The sequence below is a fragment of the Dermacentor variabilis genome, chromosome 5 (assembly GCF_050947875.1).
Source record: "Dermacentor variabilis isolate Ectoservices chromosome 5, ASM5094787v1, whole genome shotgun sequence".
Taxonomy (NCBI): Eukaryota; Metazoa; Arthropoda; class Arachnida; order Ixodida; family Ixodidae; genus Dermacentor; species Dermacentor variabilis.
In genome coordinates this window covers 199,358,017-199,375,782 of record NC_134572.1, presented here as the reverse complement: position 1 = coordinate 199,375,782, position 17,766 = coordinate 199,358,017, and the positions used below count along the sequence as shown (strand labels likewise).

Genomic DNA, 17,766 nt, shown 5'->3' with positions numbered 1-17,766 from the left:
GGATGCCGTTTACAGAACTGCGATATCTGTTTTTGATGCAGAGTTATGAATTTGTAAACTTCGTTCTTCTATTTTTTTCGAACATCAGAATTTTTGAAAATTCTTTTAACATAATCCAGGACCTAAATCAAAATTTGGCTTCCAAGAGTCACTAGAAGTTGACTTTCTCGCACAAGTTCAACAAATTTTATGAAAATCGGTCCAGGGGTTATCTCACAAAAACGTTTTTGCGTTTTACATGTATTTGAATAGGCCGCGTCGGAGTTGGGCCCGAGCTAAAGCTTCCTCTTAAGTCGATTTATTTTTGACCACGAGTAAATCTTCGAAAATACGTCGTTACCTCTGGATATTAGATAATGCAGGTTAATGTCAGAGATAAGTATCGCTGAATCATATGTCTGTATTAGATGCATAACTGGTTGTGTCCATGTTCAAGATAACGTCGATATAAACATTGAACATCAGGGAACCCAGAATACTCCCTTGCGGTACACCGCAAGTGATAGATAAGAACGACTAGCTACATATAGAGGTGTACACTCTGAAACCCACTTTGAAGATGAGATTTAAATAGAGATAACCAATTACCGCGAATGCCACTGGATTCTAGTTTGTGCAAGATAATATTGTAGTTGAGGGAATCAAAGGCGTTGCTGAAATCTAAAAAAAAAACGAGTGTGAATTTGTTTTTTCCAGTGTGATGAACTATAGCTTCTTTCAATGTCAGCAGTGCAGTGTCAGTAGACCTGCCGCTTCGAAAGCCAAACATCTGTTAGAACATTAAATTTCTTGAAAAACTGCGTAATTAAAACACACATTTTTTCTAGGCATTTAGAGAAGACTGGATGAACAGAAATAGGACTGTAATTACTTTCTATATTACGATCTCCCCCTTGAATAATGACTGACACTCTTTTTTCGTAGATTCTGGAAAAACTCGATAATTCGATAATTCGATAATTAGGTATATGCAAGAACTTTTGTAATGAAGTATATAACGTGCTTTACTGGGGCAATCTGCACATTATCAGCATCGAGTGATTTAGTATTACTTAAAAACATAAAAGTGTGATACACTTAATTTTTATCTGTTGGATCAAGAAAGCTGCTGTAGTTCATATTACCGCATCCGGAAACGAATTCTGCATGTTAATTAGATGGAGTTACTGCGCTTAGGAAGGGGCTGTTGAAGTGACTTGCGAGTGATGTGCCAGTTAAATCGCGACCGGCAAGTGTTAACGATTCAGGCTGAGCATTTTTATTTTCGCGCCCAACTATGTTATTGATGAGCTCCCAAGTGGCATTACATCGTTGTCAACTAGCATATCCAAAAATACGATAACAATAGGCACCTTTAGCACGTCTAAGTTCTGCATGTAGTCGATTTCAATGTTTTTTAAGTTTTCTCCACACTTCCATAGAGCGCGTGTGCACGAACGAATGATAGCAGATATTTTAAATTTTTATCATTTTCAAATGCTCACGGGTGACCCAAGGTTGGTTAGCCTTTTTTATATGTTTGAAAGTTATGAAAGGAAAATATTTTGCGTAGATCGGAATAAAAATTTCGATGAAGTCAACATAAGCGTCATTTGCAGTTTTCGTCTCGCTTACAGATGGCCATCTTTGATTCATTATGTCGTTTTTGAATGATTCAATACTCCAAGTTGTAGTTTCTTGAATAAAGAGCTGATCCGATCGCGAATTTCTATCTTGTGGTTCGTTATGGTAATTTAAAAAGACAGGACAGTGGTGACTAATATCCGACATGATAGCACCTGCGCTGTAGACATTGTTGTCGATATTTTTCCCAATAACATCTAAAGCCGATGATGTAATACGAGTGGGCGTCGTATTAAGCTAGTAAATCCAGTGGCATTTACCAGGGTATATATATCACGCGTGACATCGCTTTATTCCATCACATCAATATTTAAATCTCCTGCAAAAACCAGGTGTAAGCTGTTAATGTAAACATATTCCAAAATAGTTTCAAAGAACCTCAAAAAACTGGCAATACTGCCATTCGGGGCTGCATGCAGTACAGAAAACAGCTCAAGCTTACATTCAATTGTTAGTATTTCATAATCATCCGTTACTTCAGTATATTGAGAGACAATATGGCAATTCTTCTTTATTGTAACAAGCAGGGCCACACCCCCGCCTCGTTTGCTTGGGCGATTTAGTGAAAAGAAATTGTAACCGTCCAAATTGAATGCCTGATCATCATTTGTTCCGCAAGTTTCCGTCAACATAATAGCTGTAAAGGTTAACTCAAATTGTTCAAGTAGAATTGCAACATGATCTTGCTTGTGGTTCAGTGATCTTGCATAAAAAATAGCAATGAGTCACTTATTTGGTGATGTGAGCTAACGCACTAGGGAAAGGCAAGCCCTAGGTAATCGATATCAAAAAGAAATAAGTAAAGAGACTATAAATAAAGGCAAGCAACAGTACTTCAACTTTATTTATGTAGGTGAAGAAGCGCCCTGCCTTTCAAAAATCTTATCGATGTTGCGCTCACTTGGTATGCGCACAACAGCTATTGCGTCGAACTGTCTAGCATATTCTTTTCCTTAAAAGATCACACTGATTTCCACTTCATATAGCTTTTTCACGGCGAGTGCTAGCAGCCTTTTCAGCGTCGGGCAAATATGCTCATTGATGTACACAGGCGGCGAAAAAGGTGCTGAGCTGCTTATGCCCAAGTCTCCATTCGTGATTCCTGCCTTATTGGCTTTTTTTTTCACTACATGATCGCACTTTAGACGATACTTGAACTGAACGACAATTTGGTTTTTGTTCTCTATTCTACTTGGTACGCGGTGACATAGTTCCATGTCACTTCTAGCAATCGGCTCACGAATGGTTGTACCAAGTTTGTACAGCAGGCCATCGACGGATTCGTTTTCTTTCATAATCACACCCTGTAGCTCCAAGTTCATATTCCTAAAGTATTGCTGACTACTAGTTACTCGATGCCCTAGGTCAAAGAGCTTTTCAGGGTCGCGTTTTCTTGGCGCAGAGCAGCATTTACAGTTTCAAACAGAATGTTTTTTGAGACAGGTTCGTCCAGTTCTTTCTTGAAGTGCTTCATTGTGTCATGAGCATATTGAATACTTTTCGTCATTTTACTCCTTGCTCGGTGTTCGATTCCCTTACTTCATTTCTGAAATCTCTTTCTACAGTCTCGCGGAACATTTTAAGTTCCTTCTGTCATCATCATTATCATCATCCTCGCTACGCCCACTGCAGGGCAAAGGCCTCTCCCATATTTTTACAACTACCCCGCTCATGTGCTAATTGTGGCCATGCTGTCGCAGCAAACTTCGTATTATCAGCCGCCCACTTAACTTTCTAGCTCCCCCTGCTACGCTTCCCTTCTCTTGGAATGCAGTCTGTAACCCTTAATGACCATAGGTTATCTTCCCTCCTCATTACGTTCCCTGTTCATGTCCATTTCTTTTTCTTTATTTCAACTAAGATGTCATTACCTCGCGTTTGTACTGTCACCCAATGTGCTCTCTTCTTATCCAATAACGTTACCCCCATCCTTCTTCTTTCCATAGCTCGTTGCGTCGTCCTCAATTTAAGTAGAACCCTTTTCGTAAGCCTCCAGGTTTCTACCCTGTAGGGGAGTACTGATAAGACACAGCTGTTATACGCTTTTCACTTGAGGGTTAATGGCAACCTGCTCTTCATGATCTGAGAATGCCACCCCAGCCCATTCTTATTCTGATTGTTTCAGTCTCATAATCCAGATCCACCGTCACTAGGTGCCCTAAGTAGATGTATTCCGTTACTACCTCCAGTACCTCGCTACCTTTCGTAAACTGCTGTTCTGTTCTGAAACTGAAACATTAGTTTCCCGCAGATAAATTTTTAGGCCCATCCTTCTACTTTGCCTGTCCAAGTCAGTGAGCATGCATTGCATTTGGTCCCCTGAGTTACATCAGCGAATCGCAAGTTACTAAGGTATTCTCGATTAACTCTTATCCCCAATTCTTCCCAATCCAGGTCTCCAAATACCTCCTGTAAACATGCAGTGAATAGCATTGGAGAGGTCGTATCTCCCTGCCTGACGCGGTTCTGTATCGCGATTTTGTTGCTTTCCTTGACGAGGACTACGGTGGCTGGGGAGCCGCTATAGATATATTTCAGTATTTTTACATACGGCTCGTCTACACCCTGATTCCGTAATGCATGCATGACTGCATATGTTTCGTCTGAAGTCTGAATTAAACGCTTACTCGTAATCAATGAAAGCTTTATACAAGGGATGGTTCTATGCCGCACGTGTCTCTGCACCTGATTATATATATATATATATATATATATATATATATATATATATATATATATATATATATATATATATATATATATATATATATATGTGTGTGTGTGTGTGTGTGTGTGTGTGTGTGTGTGTGTGTGTGTGTGTGTGTGTGTGTGTGTGTGTAGAACTTGAGCGATGCTACCAGGTAAAACAAGTAGACCAAGGTAAAAAAAGTATTAAATTTGAAGTTTCGACCGGTCGAGCAATCTTCATCGGGGTTTACAAGAAAATGGCAGTTCGGCACTGATAGTGAATACAGCAGACCGGGTTCCCGGTCCCGTTCTCAGAAGCATCAAGCCGAAAGGGACAGCTGTGACAGTGATTGACGTTTTCTCGGCGCTTTGGCAGATATGCAGCTGACTTATTGGCAAGAATGCCGGGCAAAACGAAGGCTCAGTCCCAGGCATCTAGGTCAAGGAAGTAAGTAAAGAAAGAAAAAAAAGAACGCAAGACAGGAGGAAGGAGTCATAAGTCGCAGTATGGAAGGGGCGCGGAGAGTAGCAGCAGGTAGGTTCCCGTTTACACTGGGCAAGGAGGGAGAAAACGGCCGCTGAGGAGCACCAGTGCGCGTGCCACCGTTGCAGCGGGAGAGAGGGCAAGTTGAACAGGGCGGCGGCGGCACAATAGAAGGAAGACAGAAGAGCGGCAACTTGCGGAAAGTAACACAGTGTCACAATACACATATACAGGGCATGAACCGTTCCGGCAACATTGTGGTCCAGCTGAGGTGCGGAAAATACACGCGTGGTTCGCAAAGGAAGTGCATCCCTGGGCTTACATTTAGGGAGCCGAGTTCAGGAGCGTCCGTGTGGTGCGGTTTTGAACGTTTAGCGGACAACTCACACCACATGAGCTCGTGCGGATTCCAAGAAGGGGCTATAAGTCACTCAGAATGACTACTCGAGTGGTAGGGCAGAAAGAGAGAGAGAAAACTTTATTGCTGCTCAGTCGATTAGCGAGCAGGTAGCCTCAATCCAGGCTGCCTCTGTCAGCGTGCTTGATGGCGTTTGAGATGTACGCTGCCAGGTATTCCTGTTCCTGACATGTAGTGGCTGTAGTCAGCCACCCGGGTTTTGCGGTAGGGATAAAGAGGTGGGATAACGAAGCCTTGGAGAAGGCGGATGAGATATCCACAATACATAATAGGGGTTCGGCCGATCGCCACAGTGTATGCAGGGAGAGCGATCTTCGGTGCGACCGTGGAGAAGGCGAAGGCGGGATGGGGTTGGAAGGGTGTCTATTTGTGCTTTGCGGATGATGGTACCTTGTTGACGTGTGAAGTGGGGGTGTAGGGCAGGGAATAAGCGGCGCGAACGCTTGTATAGCTCGACGGAAGGTGAGGCTGTCGTGCTCGTCTGGGTAGATCCAGGGATGACGGGAGCCCAGAAAAGACTTTCTCTGGCGAGCAGGTTAGCCCTTTCATTACTCGGCAGGCCCTGGTGACCTTGGAACCAGACAATTTTAACGTGTGAGTGTATGTTGCACTTTATCTGTAGAGCGACGTCGTATGGGAGCGAGTTATGTATCAGGCGCAGGCAAGCTGTCATGGAGTCCGTGAATATGATGGGTAGAGAGGTAGTGGAAGCTGAAGGAGCGTGTGTGATGCCTGCAGCTATGGCGTGCAATTCCGCCCTGCCTGGGTCCATGGGAGGAAGACTGGCTGCGTGGATGGCATGCGAATGTTGACCTGTGACAGCTATGGCCGTATGTGTCCCAGACGTGCTTGCAGCTGTGTAAAGGTAAGATCGGTGTGGATTACGGGCAGTGTACCGGATGTAGTATGCAGTGTACTGGGTGCGTCGGGCTGAATTTAGTAGTGGATGCACGTGCCGAGGCAGAGGTGATATGTGAAGTATTGAGCGAGTAGCGTTGGGGGGAGTAGCTTCGCGTAGAGGGTGGGTGGGTGGAACATGGTGGCTTAGTAGCGTCAGAGTGTGCCGTCCCTGTCATGTGAGAAGAAGGCGAATTTCCTGACGGCGTCTGTAGATTGTCACAAGTTCATCAACGATGTTGTGACAGCCCATTTCGAGCAGGCGCTGGTTGCTGGCATTAAGGAAAAGCCCCATAAACAACTTGATGCCTTTACGTATCGAGGTATCCAACTTGCTTTTCTGCTGCTATGTAAGTCGAGTGTACAGGAGATGGTAACGGAGGTGGTATGTTAATAGAGCGCCGCAGAGTCTGAACATATACATTTGTTTCAGCCCACGAAAGCAATTGGAAATAAGACGTTGTATGCCGAGAACATGCTCGCCCTGTTTTAGGAGGTGCTTGACAGTGGTAAAGCCACCCCCCTCTTGCTGGATGTGGAGTCCCTAGAGGCGAATTGTTTTACGCTGTGGTATAGGGGATTATAGTATAGGGGATGGTATGACTGGATTCCAAGGGAAACGAAGCGTAGCAGAGGGCAGTAGAAAACTAGGTGGGTGGATTAGATTAAGAAGTTTGCAGGGACAACATGGCCACAATTAGTACATGACCGGTGTAGTTGGAGAAGTATGGGAGAGGCCTTTGCCCTGCAGTGGGCGTAACCAGGCTGACGAAAAAAATAGGGAGGCCATTACGTTTGCGCCTTCTGCATGGCGGTTGCCATCGCTGCTTTTGGACTAGTAGTAGTTCTGATTTGGTGGAAGAACATCTCAACCCAATGTGGCGTGAAGTATGCAGCGTGACGTATGCTGTTTAGAGCATGTTGCAGGGTGTCTTGCGTGTGTCGTGCCGAGCCGCCATTCATCCAAGTGGTGATATCAAAAGTGCCTACGTCAACGTCTTCCACCATTCGATTCTTCAGGCGCTTGAGGATATTGGTGTTGGTGGCCGGATGTATGCATGGCTGCAGAGTTACCTCAGTGCCCGCACAATTTTCATGTCCACTTCGGATGGCGAGACTGATAGACATGACGTTCGCAGGGGTGTTCCGCAGGGTGGTGTCCTTAGCCCTATATTGTTCAATATCATACTGGTAGGCCTTCCAGACGAGCTACCTGAAACAGCGCGTACAAGTACGTACGCGGATGATATCTGTATTTGGTCATCTGGGGTCACACGTCCACAAGTGCGTGCAAGGCTCCAACGTGCGGCTACCATAACGGCGAACTACTTGCGCCGTAGAGACCTGCAACTATCAGCAACTAAGTGTGCAGTCATGGCGCTCACGCGCAAATCAATTTCACATTATTCAATCGTTGTCGACGGAACGGCGCTCCCTCTAGTCACCCACCAGAAATATCTTGGCGTGATAATAGACTGCAGTCTTTCTTGGAACAAACATGTTACTGCGCTTAGGGCTAAACTGACGAACTTCATACACGTTCTTCCTGTAATATCAGGACTGAGATGGGACCCCTCTGAGCGAAGTTTGCTCCAAGTGTACGAGGCACTTTTTGAGGGCTACATACGCTACAGCATGCCTGTGTTACCTAACATTGGGTCATCTTGTATATGCACGCTGGAGAGCCTTCAGGCACAAGCACTACGGATATGTCTTGGCTTGCCACGCTGCACGTCAATTAAGGGATCAGTAGCGGAAGCACGGGCTTGTCCTATCGACATATACAGGTCTTGTGAACCTGTGCGAACCCATCTTCGCCACTCACACCATCCACTGTCAACACTTTCAACCACCAACCTTGACTGTGCTTTTTCTAAACCTATTGCATGTCACGCAAGCATTATACCTGCAAGATTCCAGGCCACCGACATCCCCGCAACACCTCCATGGACATTGCCAAGTCCACTAGTGAGGCTTCAGATACCCGGAATTATGAAGAAATCTCACGTTTCCTCCATTGGCTTGAAGCAGCTCACCCTGTCCCATATATTTACATTATATAGTGGGACTGTACAAGTATATACGGATGGTTCGGTCACGCCATCTGCAACAACGGCCGCATTTGTCATCCCACAACTTGGAATTACTCAACGATTTCGATTAGACCACAAATCGACATCTACGGCTGCGGAACTTGCGGGAATACGGGAGGCTGTCCGTTTTATGAGAACGCAGACACCCCATAAATCAGCGCCAAATCAGCGCTACAGGCGCTAAAATACTTTTTAAAGAAAGAACCCTACTATCTGCTCGTGCTGAAAATCGTCAAACTTCATCATAGTGCCGAGTTAAGTGGCCACGTGATCACCTTTCAATGGGTGCCTAGCCATTGTGGCGTTTTTCGGAATGAACTCGCTGACAGTGAGGCAAGATCGGCCTCCTCTTCCTCTGATGAATTACGGATTGCCTACTCACGACCTGACACCAACTCCATGATCAAGGCACTCATGCAGGATCTTACAAAGGCTTACAGAGCCCACTCTGATAACATTGACAGACGTCTACATATGATTGATCCAGACAGTAAATTCTGTTTGCCCCCGAAGCTTACACGGAGCAAAACATCATTGCTACGCAGGATTCGGCTCGGCGTTGCTTTCACCTGTCGCTACGCACACCTCATCGGTAAATCGAACAGCCCTCATTGTGAACACGGCCAGATGCTCGAAACACTGCAACACGTACTGTGGGACTGCCCAGCACATATGCTTGAGCGACGGACGTTAGACAGTTTCCTAGCGAGCGTTGGCAGACAACTACTGTCGGAGGAAGCTATCCTCGGCCCATGGCCTGACACTGCAATTTCAATGCGTGCAACAAAAGTATTGTTGAAATTCCTGCAGCACACCAAGCTCGACGAGCAGCTCTAGCGAGGCAACTGTCTCATGTACATAAGCACTCACCACTTCTCTTATCATCATCATCCATCCCAATAATTTCACTCCCCTTCCCTCTTCCCCAGTGCAGAGTAGCAGACTAGAGCGCACTAGCTCAGGTCGACCTCTCTGTCTTTCCTATAAATAAATTGTATTCATTCTATATCATCGACGTATATAGTGTAGTATAAGTCTGGGATGGCGACCAGCGCTCGATGTATGTGGCACATGGCGAAGTTGAAAAGAGTGGGTGACAGTACGGAGCCCTGTGAAATGCCCCGTTGGGGATGGTCGTAGTTTGGGGATATGACGCCGCCTAAGATGAGACAGTATGTGCGGCTGCGAAGAAAGCAGCGGACTTAGCTATACAGCCTGGCTCCACAGTTCGTTGCACGGAGCTCCTCTAACATGCTGCCACGATGGACGTTATCAAAAGCCATTTCGAGGTCAACTGCAAGAATTGCCTTCAATTGAGTGGTGCTGGGGCTGGCGAATATTGCTTCCTGGAGTTGAGAAGCGCATCCTGGGTTCAAATGTGTTGTTTGTACCCGATAAGGAAGTGGCGTGTAGTGTCCAGGTGCGTGCGAAGTTGACGGAGGATTAGTGGCTTCATAAGCTTTCCCACACAATAATTAGGGAAAATGGGTCGAAGATTGTCAATGATACTCGGGTTTCCCCGCTTGGGAATGAAGGTGATTGTGGTCGTCTTCCATTCTCTAGCTACTGTACCGGAATGCCAAACACTATTCATCAGTTCAAGTAGGTTCTCGTAATGTTGGTCGGCTAGGTTGTGAAGTTCGTGTACAGTGATCTTGTCGGTGCCCGACGCCCTACTTACACGAGTTTCCCCCACAGCCTCTTTGAGTTCGGCTAACGTGATGTCCGCAGCCAGGGAGGTGTCGTTAGGTTCGTGCCAAGTGTAGTCTTTCTACGCGTGTTGTGTGAAAGTGGCGATATATTTTGCCCGTAAGGTACGGTAAAGGGGGTCGGGAGATGCATATTCATCCGTAATTTCGCCTAGGGTCGTGCGTGTGGTGGTTTTAGCTTGAGAACAACTTTGTTGTCGGCCGACTAGACGCCACTCCGACGCAAGGTGCAGGGTATCGCTGAGTTTATCGCAAATGCTGTAGCACTGTTCTCGTTTGGGAGAATTCGAATAAGTGGCAATTTTGTCATTGGGGAGGGAGATGCGTTTGTACAGGCGGCGATTACACTTGTTTCGTCTCCACGTGCGTATACGGTCTTGACGTGACTCCCAAAGGTGGAGAAGGTGGGCGTCCACCGCCGGCGCATCTCCGATTGCTTTAAGGCATGGATTTGAGTGGCTGAGGAGTTCTATAGAGATTTATACAGTACCAGTGGTACCCGCGACGACAGTGGAAGAGAGAATAGCCTAGAGGAATTCGAAATCCCACAGGTAACGCGAGAAGAAGTAAAGAAAGCCTTAGGAGCTATGCAAAGGGGGAAGGCAGCTGGGGAGGATCAGGTAACAGCAGATTTGTTGAAGGATGGTGGTCAGATTGTTCTAGAGAAACTGGCCACCCTGTATACGCAATGCCTCATAACCTCGAGCGTACCGGAATCTTGGAAGAACGCTAACATAATCCTAATCCATAAGAAAGGGGACGCCAAAGACTTGAAAAATTATAGACCGATCAGCTTACTGTCCGTCGCCTACAAAGTATTTACTAAGGTAATCGCAAATAGAATCAGGAACACCTTAGACTTCTGTCAACCAAAGGACCAGGCAGGATTCCGTAAAGGCTACTCAACAATAGACCATATTCACACTGTCAATCAAGTGATAGAGAAATGTGCAGAATATAACCAACCCTTATATATAGCTTTCATTGATTACGAGAAAGCGTTTGATTCAGTCGAAACCTCAGCAGTCATGGAGGCATTACGGAATCAGGGTGTAGATGAGCAATATGTAAAAATACTGGAAGATATCTATAGCGGCTACACAGCCACCGTAGTCCTCCACAAAGAAAGTAACAAAATCCCTATAAAGAAAGGCGTCAGACAGGGAGATACGATATCTCCAATGCTATTCACAGCATGTTTACAGGAGGTATTCAGAGGCCTGGAGTGGGAAGAATTGGGGATAAAAGTTGATGGAGAATACCTTAGCAACTTGCGATTCGCTATGATATTGCCTTGCTTAGTAACTCAGGAGACCAATTGCAATGCATGCTCACTGACCTGGAGAGGCAAAGCAGATGGGTGGGTCTGAAAATTAATTTGCAGAAAACTAAAGTATTGTTTAACAGTCTCGGAAGAGAACAGCAGTTTACGATAGGTAGCGAAGCACTGGAAGTGGTAAGGGAATACATCTACTTAGGGCAGGTAGTGACCACGGATCCGGATCATGAGACTGAAATAACCAGAAGAATAAGAATGGGCTGGAGTGCGTTTGGCAGGCATTCTCAAATCATGAACAGCAGGTTACCACTATCCCTCTAAAGGAAAGTGTATAACAGCTGTGTGTTACCAGTACTCACATATGGGGCAGAAACCTGGAGGCTTACGAAAAGGGTTCTGCTGAAATTGAGGACGACGCAACGAGGTATGGAAAGAAGAATGGTGGGTGTAACGTTAAGGGATAAGAAAAGAGCAGATTGGGTGAGGCAACAAACGCAGGTAAACGACATCTTAGTTGAAATCAAGAAAAAGAAATGGGCATGGGCAGGACATGTAATGAGGAGGGAAGATAACCGATGGTCATTAAGGGTTACGGACTGGATTCCAAGGGAAGGGAAGCGTAGCAGGGGGCGGCAGAAAGTTAGGTGGGCGGATGAAATTAAGACGTTTACAGGGATAACATGGCCACAATTAGTACATGACCGGGGTAGTTGGAGAAGTATGGGAGAGGCCTTTGCCCTGCAGTGGGCGTAACTAGGCTGATGATGATGATGATGATGAAGCTTAGTGCGATGATGAATTTGTTGCATCCAAGTGTCATAGTCGGTAGGTGTGGAAACATTTTCTGAGTTGTAGTCCTTACGAAACTTATTCCAGTCAGTAAGTGAATGAAGGCAGACAGATCGTGTATAGTTCGGACCCTGGAGGGTGACCTTGATAAGAGTATGATCGCTACTGAACGTGTCGTGCGTATTGTTCCATGTTGCCTTGGTTTAACCTTTGAGGAGCGTGAGATCTGGTGTAGTGTCCCCTTGCAGAGAGTTCCCATGACGGGTGTGTGAGTCGGGATCGTTAAGAAGGGTGAGTCGTTCTTGCTTGGATGGCGGTTGGGAGATCAGTGCCTTTGGCACTATTTTTGTTTTACCCCATGCTGTGTGAGGTGTATTGAAATCTCCAGCGATGAGGTAAGTGAAGAGTCGTGAGGATCGGAGACGTTCCGTTGATTCAAAGAATTGAAGGGACTGTACTGGTGGGCTGTACATGTTTCTTACGCAGACATGATGAGTCGAATTCTTCGACAAAGGGTGCGAGGGAGATAGGTTAACAGTGTAGCTGTATGGCGTGGGTTCGAGAGGATTGAGGGCTAGACCTTTTCGTGGGAGAGTAAGGAGAGTGTGCTCACTCAGATTCTGGTGTAGTGGGTGTATTATATCCGGATATGGAGATCGATGAGCTGGGATCTTTTATTAGAAGTATGTCTGGTTTCGCCAGCTGAGTGGCGTCAAGATGCCACGCTTGCGGGCGAGACCTATGCAGTTCCACTGCCAAACGTGTAGTTTATTACTCATGATGGTCAACTGACGGCGTTGCAGGTAGGGGATAGGAGGCTGAGCGAGCGCTCCCAGATGGTTTGCGGACGCGTGTGAACTCCGCTTCCTCGATTCTAGTTAAGCGGAGGGAGAGGGATTTAATCTCTGCTAAGAAAGATGTCACGTTGGAGCTCAAGTTGTCAGCTACATGATCGATTTTGCTAGCCAGTTTTGCCTCAAGCACTGCTTCGAATTTGGGAGTGAGTGAGGTTATGATAGCTTCAAGTTTGGCATCAAAGGATGAAGTAATAGTAGCAAGCTTGTTATCGCAGCGGATTTCCATTTCGGTGATAGCATTTCCATTTCGGTGATTTCGGTGGCTACGGCGGTGTAAGTCATCGCTTCAGGCAGGGTTTGCGGTGATCCCGGCTTCACTTGGGGAACTCCTATGTACCGCTGGATTTCCTCTCGCACGACATCACCGATCGAGACAACGTGATAGTGGGACTTTGGGAACATCTGCCATGTCTCCTCGCACACAATTGCTCGGGTGGTCTCGCGCACGTCATCGGTGGCAAGTGCTTGGGCCTCCTGCTTCGGTGTGATCATTTAGCGATCATGTTGCTTCGTGCGCATTTCCGACATCTTTTCGATGGCCGTAGCTTCCAGTGAAAATTGCGCGACGGTCTTCGGTGGGTTGCGAATAAGTACGACAAACACTTCTTGCTTGTTAGCCGTCATCAGGAAACGGACTTTCTTTTCTTCTGGCATGCCAGGGTCAGCATGACGAAACAGGCAGGGCATCTCGTGATTGAAGATGGCTACATTTTTGCTAGGTACCTGCGTTCGATAGTCTAGAGCTTCAACCCTTTCTCTCCGTATGACACATGTAAAGGCCTGCAGAAAGCTACTGCGAAGCAGGCGCCGTGACATTAAGGTTGACTCTCGATTCTAAAGTCATGTGCGAGCAGAGTCAGCCAAATAGAAATAAGCATAGCGCAGCTTGTTCTCGCAGTTCCAATGGTTGAATGTCACGATTCTTTCGCAGGTTTCAAGCCAGGTATCTGGGTCTTCAACCAATGATCCACGGAAGGTCGGTGGATCTCGTTGCTGCTGAAGTATCGTGCAGTTATCGTGCTTATTACCTTCGTGTTGGTCGTTCTGGTCTGCATGGGTATAAGTCCGTACTCGGGGTGCTGGTAGCCTGTGTAGCATTTTTGTAACCGTGGCTTGCTCTATGGTCCCGGGTGACGCCGGTGTTTACTTCGGGGTGTGGGTCTCACTGGGGCGTCTGGTACATGAACGCAAGAGCACCTCCACCAGATGTCACGTAGTAGTCGCCAGATGTCACGTAGTGCTACTGGGAAGAACACAGTAGCAAAACTACGCATCACGAAAGTAGCTTTTTATTGGGTGAACCTTTGCCAGCAAATGCAAGTGACACTCGAAGCACAAAGATAACGGCGAACACAGACCCCGGTTGTCGAAATCTGATTTGCGGGTTAACGGTGTCGCCTCTTATAGATCAGTCGTCGAAAGTTAAAGCGTAACCGCTGGTGCGCGTGTGTTATCCGAAAACTACTACAAAATTTCAGTCGCACAAGCCCTCTTAATATACAAGGTTTGGCGAGGATATACACAACAGATAGAATCAACGATAACATACCCGCAAGCCTTATAAATCTGGTAGGCAGATCTTGCGCTGAGCGATAAAGTTTACCATTTGTTAGCCGGTGAAAAATGGTCACTGGAGACAGATAAACAAGTACACATGTCACTATGAGTATTGCCATCCGCAATGGACATAAAAATGAGGCGGTCACTGAATAGCTGTGTAGCCAAGCCCACATCGGGCCACCAACGCCGAGTTCCTCATGCCTGAAGAAATAAATAGTGTTGGACGTTGCCGTAGGCTCTTTAGTATGGCTCATATCACTAGTCGGTGTGTACTGTCCCGTTGGACAGAGGACACCAGTTCAATCACACCGTACATATACGATCGGCCTCTTCGAAATCTACATATAACACCAGATAATACACCATTTTTGTAAAGCAGCCACTCAAGCCTACTCAGTACCATTCGCTGCACCCATTTCCAAACAGCTTACCAGGGATACAGTGCGGTAGTGTAAAATATTACGCTGGCTTTTCGATGGCTTCAGCAGTGCCACAAGATGATTGCACTTCCAGTTGTCAGGCCCAACGGCTGAGTCATATGTAGAGTTCAGAGCGACAGAACTTCTCGAGCTTCCATGACAACATGAGAAATAACGCAGCACCTGACTCCATCTGGTCCTGGAGATGATGGCAGGCGGGAAGCAGATATGGTCGCGTTGATCTCCCGCATAGTAACAAGCGCATCAAGACGTTCAATATGAGATAGATGGTGGGAAGGTCAATTGTGATGGCGTTGGCAAGCGGATGGAAGAACTCACAAGGAATTTGCAGAAGTCTTTGTCGACTTCGACTTCAGGCCGGTCTTGCCATATGACCCCAGCACTGAACGAGTGAAGGCGATCGAAGGCTTCGCACATTTTGCTAAATTATAGAGATAGGTGTTCTCGCTTGGAGAGGTCCACAGATTGTCCACCAGCGTCGTATGTAGATCTTATCAATGTGCATAATGCACGACGTTGAGGCCAGCGAGATACAGATGCGTGTAACGGTTATTTAGCTTTTCTTCATTTCCGTTCTGCTCGACGCCGTATCATGCGAAGTCACTCGTGCTGGACATAAATAAGTGATTTAGGTGCCGGTGCACTGCGATGTTTTGTTTTTTTGCCCGAAGTCAATGCAATTGCATGTTCAATATGGCAGGGTAATTAGGTGGTTGGAGAGGTACCGTTCTCAGATTTTTCGAATGATGCCTAATTGATACAACGTACAGTGTTCGGCGCTGCGAGATGTAATCATTTCAATAGGATATATGTTGCCAGGTGGTCACTTCCATCGCAGCCAGATCCGAGAATCAAACGCAGTGTTAAGACAAATGCTGCACTAAGGTCCTCAAAAGAGTTCCTGGAAGGAGTTCCTCACCATCAAGCTTTAACTAAGTGTGAAATGAATTGAACTGCATTTCTCGTTCATTCAAATGAGGGTAGGCTGAGAATAAAGGCATAAATCCTGACAAAGGTCTCAGCCCCCGTAAGCGACAAGTTGGATAGCAGATCAGCAGACACGTACGCACCATTGTGCAAGTTACAGCAGACTTCATTGCTGCAAAAAAAATTATAGGAACAACGTCAGTTGTCATCTTGCTCATATACCGTCAAATTAATAATTTAATGTACACCACGCATCTTCACTAAGCGTGAAGTCAGCCAAGTCTCGGCCACGTGCGTTTCTCGACAAAGAGTACCCCATGGGATCGTGGGCATTCGTGTCGTCGATGAGTTTGTGGGAACAATTGGAAATTTGCAGTATGAAGAGCAAATAAGGACATTCTACCCTCTATGTTCGACGTATATATCCACCAATAACTGAAAATCTGCACCGATTGTACTTGAGCGTAGTACAAGCATGCTCGTTGGAAGCATGTGTCAAAGCGTCTTTACGAAGCTACGTTAAATTCCGAGGAACCAAAGTGACCCCTTTACTTAAATTGTGTTTATTCCTGGACCACAGTGGCACATATGCAAATACGTGCAGTGAGGAAACCATATTTGGTTCACATATTGCAGTCATGAGAAACCACTACCTGAGCATCCAAGTGGACAAAGAGCTGTTGTCTTGAGTATGCAAGGCCCCACGTATCCACTCAGGTCACTGGCATGTTGTCATTCGCTGTGACGGGGTTTGGGAGGAGTGAACGGCACAATAAAACCGAGCTCCCAACGCTTAATGACCTCTGCACTAAAGAGCAACGCTTCGCATCTGCAGCACTGGCGAGTTTTATTGCTTCGATCAGACGTTCACCTGTACATAACTACCTGAATGAACTTTATATGGAAAGAGTCGTTGTTTTAAGTGTAAAATGTTAGAGCGTCTAGGCGTCTTTTGTAATGGCAATAAGTAAAGAAGCCGGTGGCAGTTAGTGAAGAAAACAGTTTCGCGCACAGGGAAGCTGTTCTTGACCTTGACTCGGTCAGGGACCGCAATTTTGGGATCAACAGGCAAGCTGACCATGTCGAACTGAGGATTGAAGGTGAAGGGGAGCAGAATGTTTACTTTCTCATTACTTGCAAGTGCCTGCCGATTCAATGTGAAAGTGTTCTCCCAAAAATCATAAAGGTTGCCCTTAAGGGTGGCAAGGTGAGAAGTGACTAACTTAGAAAGTACGAACAGTGGCAAATGGACAGGCAGCTTTTATAGTGGCAGCGTGAAATTTTCCTACAAGTTATTTTATTAACCTCAGTTCATCCCGAGATTGTGCCCCATGGCAACCCAGACGAATAAAACAAAAGGCAGCATGAATTCATTTTAGTGCGCAAAAGTACCTTGCTACCATATTATAAAATATTACAATAAAATACATTATTTTAGAAAGGCACGGAGTAACCCTGAAAGGGAACGCTGGGTCATGGTTATTTTAGCCATGAAGAGTTGCCCAACATATACACGCTGCTCTTACAGAAAATCACGTTTGTTCATTATCGGATGAGTGCGTGCGCCACCGCCGGGAATCGAACCACTGAGCTTCAGACTTGTCTGCAATAGGTGTACTGCGGGGCTACCAAATGCGTTTCCACTCTTTAAACGTTCCAGCAAGCAAAAAAAAAGAACTTATGTGAGCGGCTCGCCCCTCTGACGCGGTGCGCACTCATCGTTACATTGCATCATCTGGCACATGTGGAGAAAGTGTGTAATTTACTCACCCTGTGACCTTTAGCACCAGGAAGTCCCGGCATGCCAGGAAGTCCTCTTTGACCCTGCATATATAGGAGAGAGCGTCAATTAAAGCTTCATACAGGGAGAATGGGCTAACAAATAACGTCCGTTGCCTAATGAAGAAGACGCAAGCCTACATTAACGCTCGCATTGAAGACAGGCTGTTCGCTAGACTTTCCCTTTATTAATTACTTCTGTCCACCTTGCGGGTTTACGTAG

The 17,766-nt window shown here is 46.1% G+C and overlaps 1 protein-coding gene across 2 annotated transcripts in view; it reads right to left on the bottom strand.

The window, feature by feature from the left end:
• LOC142583430 (uncharacterized) overlaps positions 1-17,766 on the bottom strand; it is a 1,100,669-nt gene that overhangs the window by 758,032 nt on the left and 324,871 nt on the right. For both annotated transcript variants that reach the window (XM_075693897.1, XM_075693898.1), the window contains one exon: positions 17,535-17,588. In XM_075693897.1, coding sequence (XP_075550012.1) covers positions 17,535-17,588 — 54 coding nt within the window. The remainder of the gene's footprint in view (positions 1-17,534; positions 17,589-17,766) is intronic.